This window comes from Triticum aestivum, chromosome 1A, assembly GCF_018294505.1.
Source record: "Triticum aestivum cultivar Chinese Spring chromosome 1A, IWGSC CS RefSeq v2.1, whole genome shotgun sequence".
Lineage (NCBI taxonomy): Eukaryota > Viridiplantae > Streptophyta > Magnoliopsida > Poales > Poaceae > Triticum > Triticum aestivum.
Window position 1 is genome coordinate 585946094 of NC_057794.1, and position 10244 is coordinate 585956337.

At 42.8% G+C, this 10244-nt stretch overlaps 1 protein-coding gene across 1 annotated transcript; it reads left to right on the forward strand.

Moving 5' to 3' along the window:
- Positions 1-3477: 3477 nt before the first annotated feature.
- LOC123070075 (protein PLASTID TRANSCRIPTIONALLY ACTIVE 14) lies at positions 3478-8148 on the forward strand. The gene is made up of 12 exons (XM_044493094.1): positions 3478-3773; positions 3858-3995; positions 4860-4985; positions 5455-5583; positions 5690-5779; positions 5854-6004; positions 6229-6338; positions 6848-6916; positions 7014-7119; positions 7231-7428; positions 7522-7564; positions 7705-8148. The coding sequence occupies exons 1-12, from the start codon at positions 3531-3533 to the stop codon at positions 7781-7783; spliced, it is 1482 nt and encodes a 493-aa protein (XP_044349029.1). The 5' UTR covers positions 3478-3530; the 3' UTR covers positions 7784-8148.
- Positions 8149-10244: the final 2096 nt, after the last annotated feature.

Sequence of the window (10244 nt, forward strand, 5' to 3'; positions counted from 1 at the left end):
TTCCAGTTTCTTTCTCTGTTTGTAGTTTGTAGAGCTAACTAAGATAAGCTTCTTTGCATTCAAATTAAAAGTATTTGGGTCAGTCACATGGCAGTACAGCACTTTTGTTGATTGGAATGCTTTAACCATATTTATGTTGATCAGATTATGTCGTTTCAATATAACGGTTTTACATGAAAAGAACATCCAAGCCAAAATATTCTTATAATAGCATAATTCACTCGAGCATTATTAATCTATGAGCATGTTTGGTTAATATCCACACATTGCCAAACTTTGCTGCCAATGTGGCAGTGGCTTGTGGTTTGTTTGTTTCACTGTCATAGTTGTGCCCTGCCACATTTTTTTAGCAGCATGCCCTACATTTCATAACCCGATATCTTAGATTCTTGTGAATCAAAGAGGAAGAGTTTTCTCAATATTTTTATTTTAGTCATAATAGATTTTTAAAATCCAATTTTCATGGTTCGTACCAAACCATAAGTTAACCCACAAAAAGTTAATAGGTAAATACATCACAAGTCATAGAACTTGCACGTGATGATCAGTTTGGTGCATAAACTTGTAAAATACGTGTTTCTGGCCATCGAACTTGTTCTTTTGTTCATATACGGTACTTTCTAACGTATTCGGCCGTATCATGTACACACATGGCGTGCCAATGTGGTAGGGGCCCACTGTCAGCGGTGGGTAATCCGCGTGCACTATTTTTTTTCTTCAGAAAGCATCCTTGCATTTTATTTGCTTCTGCAAAAAAATCCTCAAATAAAATGAAAAATACTAGACCGGCAGTGGGAGTTGCCACGATTAGTCTCGCTTAGATAGCCACTTGACATCCTTACCGTTGACATTTATAAAGCACAATTAGCTTTATATAAGACAAGCCGTATGAGTTAAAATAGAAACCAAAACAAGAAAAGGGGAAGGCACCGGTTCGAACCTATGACCTATGACCACATATGCTCGCCGCGTGTGCAAGCACCAACCATCCGGCCACAATGAGTTTTAAAAAAAAACAGCCACAATGACATTTAAATTGATAAACACAATTTATCTAATGTATTCTTCTTTTTTATCTATTTACGAAAATTACTTATATTCTTGATAAACATTTTGGACAAATCAACTAGATTTTTGTTTGAATTCATTTACGTAATTCTAAAATCTAGACAAAATCAAATATAGTGCAGAATGAGTGTATGTAATTCTTTTGGACAAATCAACTAAATTTTTGTATGAATTCGGATAATTTTAAATAAAAGGATGTAGATAAAAAATATAGTGCAGAGTGAATGTACATAAATTCTTCTGGACAAGTCAATGAAACTTTTGTTTGAATTCAAATAATATTAAATTCGAAAATCTAGATAAAACACATTATAGGTTAGAATGAATGTACGAAATTTTTTTGGACAACGGAACTAATTTTTTGATTGAATTCGAATAATCTAGATAAAAGAAAATATAGTTCCTAATGAATATACATCAATTTCTTTCGGACAAATCAACTAATTTTTTTATAAATTCGAAAATCTAGATTAAAACATTATATGTAAAAATTATGTACATCATTTTTTTGACAAATCAACTAATTTTTCGTTTGAATTCAAATAATTTAAATTTTAAAATATGGATAAAAGGTAATATAGTGCACAATGAATATACACACTTTTTTGGGGGACAAATCATAAATTTTTTGTTTGAATTCGAATAATTTGCATTTTGAAAATCTAGAGAAAAGGAAATATGGGTCAGAATGACTGTAAGTATTTCTTTTCGGAAAAATCAACTATTTTTTTCGAATTTGAATAACCTATATAAAATAAATATAGTTCATAATGAATGTACCTAAATTTCTTTCGAACAAATCTGTGGAAATTTTGCTTGAATTTGAATAATTTTAAAATGAAAAATCTAGATGAAAGAAAATATGGGTCCGAATGAATTTACATAAATTTTTTCCAGAATAATCAAATAAACTTTTTGTTTGAATTCGAACAATATTAAATTAAAAATCTAGATAAAAGAAAATGTAGTGCAGAATAAATGTACGTGATTTTCTTTTGAACAAACCAGCGGAAAGTTTGTTTGAAGTTGAATAATTTTAAATTTGAAAATCTAGAGAAAAGAAAATATATTCAAAATGTGTACTTTTATCCAAGAGGTGAAACACCTTAGTAGTCGAAGTGAAACTGCAAGCATGATTAGTTTTGGTGGTTAGGTCGCTAGCGCCATTACAACTGGTTGCTTGTTCGTACTCGCTTCGTCCCATTTTTTCCAGCCCAATATATTTACAATGTACACTGACAATGGGACCTAGCGGGTAACTATTATTGGAGTTCTTTTGTACAAAGTAAGAAAAAGGAGGGTGTTTCTGCAGAAAAACATCACGTGTCCTAGCCACTGACAAGGGGCACTGGCCACACTGGCATGCCACGTAAGCAGCGAATACACCCACGTACGAAAAATGTGACCGTATTTGCATGCCATCACAAGTTTAATGACCAAAAACACGTATTTTACAAGTTTGTGCACCAAACTGACCGTTACGCGCAAGTTGTAAGACTTCTAGTGTATTTACCTCAAAAATTAACCCAACAACCCAGGCTCTATCTCGACACAATGATCCTGCACCGGCGTCGGAGAGTTAAATCCATAAGTTAAGGCAAGTTAAATCCAATTGGATCCTTATGGACACTAATGTCGGAGAGTTAAATCCAATTTTCATGATTCATACCCAACCTCAAGGCGATAAGGGAGAGCCATCGTCCTCCACGGGCGTGAAGCCCACAAGCCCAACTCCCGACGTCGTATCATGGATAGTTAGCATTAGGGTTTCACGACGACGCCTACAAAAAACATTCCTCCAAGACTTCCAATCTCGAAGACGTCGTCTGCAGTGGCGGTGATGACTCAGGCCGACTTTTTTCGCTAGTGAGGTTAAGGTGTCCAGAGATTTATCGGCAAGGAACCATCGGCGGCCTTTATTTACATTTTAGTCACCCCGCTTCGTTTGCATCAAATCAGTGCGGCGTCCTGAGTCGATGTGAGGCCTATGAGAAATTTTGGAGGTTTGACTCTTCTGCAATTCACCCTACCGTGACATCTTCTTCTCCATGGCGCTCATGTTACCGTGATCTTTGACTTCCGCTCACGACCAGCACTAGCATGATTGCTCCAGCGATGTAACGGCGGCGGTGGCCCTTCGACCCAGTCGAGTGGATGATGACAGACGCACCTTGCAATTTTTTAATTTTTATTTCTTGGGCGTTTAAAAAGTCACACCTGTGGTTTTTTATGCAAAAAAAAAGTGTTTGGATCAGAATACCACCGTTAAACCTTTATTCCTATTTAGAGATACATGAATAAAATGAAAATAAATATAGGAAAATAAATACCACCGTTAAACCTTTTTTCATGCTGACTATACCGCCGCGACTAACGGATACCCCCATCGGGGGCGAGCCCGCTAAACTGAACAGATAACGTCTTTCACTCCACTCTCAGGCCGCCTGCCTGCGCTCCCTCCAATGGCGACCCCCGTCGCCTCCCCTCTCCTCCTCCCCTCCCCGGCCCCAACCTTCCCGCCCCGCCGCCTCACCTCCATACGTCGCCTCCTCCTCACCTCCCCCCCGCACGCCGGCCGCCCGCGCCTCCGCGACCCGCCGCCGGCGCCGGTGGAGGAGGCCGCCGCCGCCACCGTGGAGGAGTACGAGGCGCCTCCGCTCAGGCTCCTCGACCCGCCGCAGGAGGAAGAGCCCTACCCGGATGAGGTGATTTCCTAGCACTGCATTGTGCCGCTCCCTCCCTCGTTGCGTTGCTGACGCTGCTTGCGCAATGTGGTTGTATTGGTGCAGATGGAGGCGGCCGACCCGGACTTCTACCGGATCGGGTACGCCCGGATGATGCGCGCCTACGGGGTCGAGTTCCTCGAGGGCCCCGACGGCATGGGCGTCTACGCCTCCCGGGACGTCGACCCGCTCCGCCGAGCCAGGGTGAGCCGCTCACCGCCGTTTCCATTTCCTGCCCTCTGTTGCGGCATCGAGCGTCTCATCACTGATGTTCATCCTCTCCGGTCTGCGCGCGCTGTTTAGTTCAATTTTCCGTGCTATTTGCAAGCGCGCGCGCGTGTCAGGAGGTGGGTGTTTCGGCACCACTACCACCACACATTGCTCACTAGTGAGTGTGTTATCGATACGAAGATTGTGCGCTGATGCATGTACTGATCAGTGAATGATGAAGCAAATGATTTATGCTAGGGACGTAGTCTTGTGTCAGTTGCAGTGTTTTACAGCTGCAACTTGATGGCGAGCTCCATGCATCAACTTAATGATGACCATGCCTGTTCGTTTCTACACAACATTTGAACCATCCCACTGCAGCGCCTGCAGTTCTTACAAATAGTAGTACTCGGTGTCTCAGTGTCATGCGGGACCTGGACATTCTGATGGCCGGTGCTACTTCTCCAAAATGCCAACTCTGGTCGTATGGTATGGTTCACGCGCAAGCTGGATCAGATGGAACAACAGGGATAGGTTTACAATTATCCTTGTTTGCTACCAACTTGATCATCTATTCAACGATTCAATCCAACAAGGCAATGCACAATGGTGCAGATTTAAAGCAATACCTATCACCCCTTAATGATCTTTATTATTTATGTATTTTACATTTGTACAGTGATGTTTTTAACCAATAAAAAATTGACGCGTGGATGCCACATCGACTAGTCAGAAAGAATGATGTAGCTACTAGCTAGCCATTCATGCTGTTGGTGTTTGAATGATAGATTAAGTTTAATTGCACAATGATGAAGAATTTTCTTCGCTGATGCACTAATTTCTTTTGTTCTGTACCAGGTGATAATGGAGATTCCATTGGAGCTCATGCTGACTATAACTAAAAATCATCCTTGGATGTTCTTTCCTGACATTATCCCACTAGGACATCCTATATTCGATATTATCGAGTCAACAAATCCAGAGGTAAATGGATGAGCTGTCAATGTTGTGAAAACGGAAATCAAACTATTGTTTTCCCCTGGGTTTCTTGTGTATTTTATGGGCAGCTCTGGTCAGTTTGTTAACCACTTATGGGTTCTTACATCAAATAATTTTATTTGTTTGGTTATGTGAAACACCTTGGAAAGATTCTAGTTCCGATGTGTTTAAGCTGTGCTTTTATGTTTGTTCTTCGTTTCCATATATTTTATGGTGTAAATTTCTACGGCATGAGTGCTGAAGAGCCTGCGTAATTGAGACTCCAGAGCAATTCTACTGCACATTCCTACCATATGCCTGCGAAAATCATCCTTACTGTTAAATTGGATCAGAGGGGATTATATCACTCTCAATACTTGATGAATCCTGTTTTCTCTGTTCATTTGAGTGTCAATGCTTCAGTAATCAACAGGGATGTAGACTGCAGACTAATGTGATTTGTATTTTCTTGCAGACAGATTGGGATTTAAGATTAGCCTGCCTTCTTCTCTATGCATTTGATGTAGAAAACAACTTTTGGCAGTTATACGGTGATTTTTTGCCTAGTGGTGATGAATGCACCAGCCTGCTTCTGGCACCGAAGGTACTCTATAGCTAACTAAGACGTAACTCCTGCTTTGACTTTCTTTTCAGATGGAAGCTTCTCACAACTTTGAATGAGTTTGCTTATTTACCTGCCTGGCTTGCAGGAGGATCTAATGGAACTGGAAGACGAAGATCTGTCCTCAGAGATGTTAAAACGCCAGCAGCGAGCAGTTGATTTTTGGCAGAAACACTGGGTACACTTTTGTGCTATTTTATCCACTTTGCTGGCTTGGATACCTCTAACACTAGCTTGATGGGTAATGTCCAGCACAAAGCAATCCCTCTCAAGCTAAAGCGGCTTGCCCCTGACCACGAGAGATTTCTCTGGGCATTGAGCATTGTTCAGTCTCGCTCTTTCAACTTGAATATGAGAATGGGAGCTTTCATTCAAGATGCAAATGTCCTAGCTCCTTATGCCGGTACTTGTTTAATGTTTTTTCTTCTTTCACCCGTTTACTTATTTTCAGTCTGAAAATCAACAAAAAAAACTCTTTTAGTAAATACTTACACTTTTTTTTGTATCGATGAATACTGTATGATTTTTCATTAGTATTTTGTAATTCTAGCATATGAATTGTTTGAAATCGTGGTCACAAAATTCAGAACTGCAAGCCTGAAAGATGACTTTCTCTTTTTGCTCCAGATATGCTGAATCACTCACCTGATGCTAACTGTTTCCTGCATTGGCGTTTCAAAGATCGAATGCTTGAAGTTATGATTAAGGCGGGGCATGCTATCAAAAAAGGAGATGAGGTACTGTTTAAAGAGTAGACTGTACACAAGCTGTAGATGGATGCACCTTGGCTGCAGAACACTTACTTTGCTTTTCAGAGGGCCAATCCTTACGCCTTGGTACAAAAATGTTTTATAGCACTTGAGAGGGCAATCCTTGTATTTCAAGACCAATTGCTGGCAGATTCATCTTTTTTTTGAGCAAACGGCAGATTCATCTGTAGTCTCCCTCTTTGCTTTTTTAACTGTCGCTCAGTTAGCTGGCTGCTTCATGCTCACAGCCCATTGGGGTTCGAGGCTTGGCCTCCCCACGGTGCTTGGTAGTTATTTTAAATAAAAAAAACTTCAGGTGCTAGTGTCTGTAGGTTGAGTATTTTTTGTAATCATGTGCGAGTTATACAGTAGTCTGTTCAGTCCTACTAGTTCTTTGCAGGAACTTGTTCTGTTAGACCCAGCATAAAAGTATGCTATTCTCTCAAAAATTTGAAATCACTTTTCTTAATGCAATCTTTATATTTGACCATGCACAGATGACAATCGATTATATGAGTGCGGTGAACAGCACGTTGATGCAAAGATATGGCTTCTCATCACCAACGGTAATCCATGCCTTTCAGTTTAATTATCATTTCCCTGTATGCAAATTCAGTAGCGAAATTCCTTTCCCACTTTCCGAACTTACAACAAATTCTGTAGAATCCCTGGGAACATATAAACTTCTCGAGCCCTGCCAAGATCCACCTGGATTCTTTCCTGTCAGTCTTCAACATAGCTGGCCTGCACGACGAGCTGTACCACAACGGTAGGGAGCACAAAAATGTTCTTACGGGTCATTTCGCAGAGAATCTGGCTTGACCCACAACGTTCTGATTTAAACTATCGTGTTCATCCATTCATGTTTGCTTGCTTGCAGTTGCATTGACATCGGGAGAAAGCACCTTTGTTGACGGAGGAGTGGTGGCAGCAGCAAGAACTCTGCCGACATGGTCGGACGGTGACCTTCCTGCCATACCGAGCGTGGAGAGAAAATCCGCTCAGGCGTTGCAGGAGGAGTGCCGGAAGATGGTGGAGTCTTTCTCGACCACGATCCAACAGGACGAGGAGATCCTAGGTAACACGCTTCTTGGTTCCCACTAGTATTTATTCACCTTCTTCTTGGTGCCTTCTCTGACACTGAAGCTGGACTTCTTTATGCGTGTTGCAGATTCCGACGAGCCTATGAGGAAAACACGCGAAATCGCGATCAAGTATGTGGAACCAGCTGACAAATACCCTATGCCACTACCCCCATGAAGTTTCTCACTGGGAACGAGCACGTTATATCATCAATCATTTTGTCCCTTGACCACTGTCTTTCTAACAGTTCGTTACGTTGCCGAATGCGCAGGTACCGGCTGCACCGGAAGCTGCTCTTGCAGAAGATCATCGACTCGCTGGAGATCTACCAGGATCGGATTCTGTTCTAGCTAGATGTATAGCCCTAGAAGGTGCGGGTGTGTCCCGAGTGTTCTGAAGGGCGTTTGCAGCAGCACCACACCACCGTTAGATGATTTTGAAGGGCTTGAGAAGCCTAGGTTCATAGGACTACATAGTAGGTTACTACTAGGTGACAGTAGGAGGATCCCAGCAGAAAGATAATGACAAGTGCCAAGTGGCGCCAAGGCATGTCGGAGGTGGCACCATGGTTTTTGGAAGAGGGGGGCCGGCCTGCCGGGATTCATCAGCACATAGTTGCCCCACCTATCAGGATAGGTAAACGCATCTCGATTTCTCGAGGAATGTCTTACCTGTTCCATTTAAATGTGATTCATGCTGATGCTTCCATGAAAGATATCATCATCGGTGCAAAATGGAATCTACTACTCCCTCCGTTCCATAATTCTTGTCATGGTTTTAGTTCAAATAAATTAAAACCACGACAAGAATTATGGAACGGATACTAGATAAGCAAAAGCATCAACGTAATCGTGACCAATCAACGCCAAGGTTGTCCACACAAATGAAAGCCTCCGCATGATGCATCAGAGTAGATCTTGTACCCTGCTATACAGCGGTTTCTTAATTAGCAGAAGTGAGTTTTTCTTTTCTTTTCTTTCCTGCTGAGTGTGAGGGGTTCGGTCCTGATCACTTTGTGGTCTTGACAGTGTTCTGTAGTATACTCTGGGGCTTCGGCCCCTTTTCTCCTTCTATAAAGATTTGGCAGAGCTCCGAAAAATAGCTTCGGCTTCTTATTTTCGGTTTGTTCTTGAGTATAGCGATCCCGCACCATTAAGAGGGGGTCGTTGGATTTCGCGAAAGGACTTGCTCAAACCTACAACTCATACCATCTCAATATTCTTCCTCTAGCTTGTGCACAAATGGTAGTATGCTTCTTAGCTAATAGGTCCTACTACCACCGGACGTCCGAAGTCTACGGACGTCCGGCCTCTCTCAACCAATCGGACATCCGACCCTCTCCAGTCGTCCGGTAAATCTTCACAAAACTAATATTAACGGAAGACCGATCACACTGGACGTCCGTTCATCTCCGGATGTCCGGTGCACTTCAACATAACTGAAATTAACGGATATCCGACAACACCGGACGTCCAGGCTCCGGACGACCGGCGCCTTCCGGACGTCCGCTACATGTGCGTCCCCTTCCACACCTGTGCCTCTGGTTGGTGTTCCAGCCATCGGACGACCGGCCGCCCTGCCGTACGTCCGGTCTTCTCTGTGTCACCGGTCGTTCGGTATCCACCGGACGTCCGTCAGCTTTAAGTGGCTCAATGGTCTGTTTTGCTCTCACACTATATATAGCCTTCTCCCTCTTCCGGGATGAGGTTGACCATTCACTTTGAGCTTGCCAAGAACACTTTTCACTCTCTCTCTCTCTCAATCCTCTACACCAAATTCTAGATCCCCAAGTGATTTGGGAACATTTGAGAGAAGTTCTCCAATCAAGTGATAGATCCACTCCTTCCCCTTCTTTGCCCCCAAGGAATTCGTGATTTGAGCAAGTCTTGCGCTTTTCCCCATCGTTCTTGTTACTCTTGGAGGTTGGGGACTCCTAGGCGGTAGGAGTCTTTTGGAGAGGAATCGTGATTACCCCCGGAAAAGTTTGTGAGGGTTTGGAGAACACCCCAAGGTCTACCACTAGTGGTTGAGAAACGCCTCCATGGTGTTGTCTCAAAGGGAGAATAGGGTGAGCCTTCGTGGCGTTGGTGTGCCTTCGTGGTAACATTCACCTCTCTAACGATGACGTAGCTTCCCTCCAAGGAAGTGAACATCGGCATACATCCTCGTCTCCCGGAGTTGCGGTTATTCCTAACCCTAACTCCCTACTTGTGGTTACTTGTCTCTTAGCACTTACCTTTATCATATTGTGCTTGCCTACTTACATACTTGCTTTACTTGCTTAGCACTTAGTACTACTTTTGCAATTGTTAGGCTCACCTTCACATTCCGCATTATTGCCTAAAATTGCTAAGTCATAATTCAAATTTGTAATTGTACCTATTCACCCCCCCCCCCCTCTAGGTCCATCTCAATCCTTTCAACAAGGGGAATTTCAGGTCGAACAACACAGGCAGTTTGCAACAGAGACATGTTTCATCACGATCCGAGAGCAAATCCGCCAATGAGCGAGATTCCTATTTAAAGCGGGCATTTAGTTGCTAAAACCGTTTGTAGATTACACTTACATCACATAGAACATGACTGACCAAAAAAATTCGCGCGGGGAGACACGGTTGAGAAAGATAGCCCGAAGGTCGGGTTCCTACAAAGGGAACTTAACGCGTGTAACTCGGAAAGTTCATGTATATATATACTAGCAAATATGCCCGTGCGTTGCAACGGGAGAAAGAATATCCCAGCACGACGACACCCTTCTAGTTAAAGAATACACTCAAGGATCGAGCTATAGAAATATGGTAGGCATAAAGG

Coding starts and splice junctions, on each gene's coding strand:
- LOC123070075 (XM_044493094.1), top strand. CDS start 3,531: ATGGCGACCCCCGTCGCCTCCCCTCTCCTCCTCCCCTCCCCGGCCCCA. Junction 5,780..5,853: donor ATTTTTGGCAGAAACACTGG/GTACACTTTTGT, acceptor GGTAATGTCCAG/CACAAAGCAATCCCTCTCAA. Junction 7,429..7,521: donor ACAGGACGAGGAGATCCTAG/GTAACACGCTTC, acceptor TGCGTGTTGCAG/ATTCCGACGAGCCTATGAGG.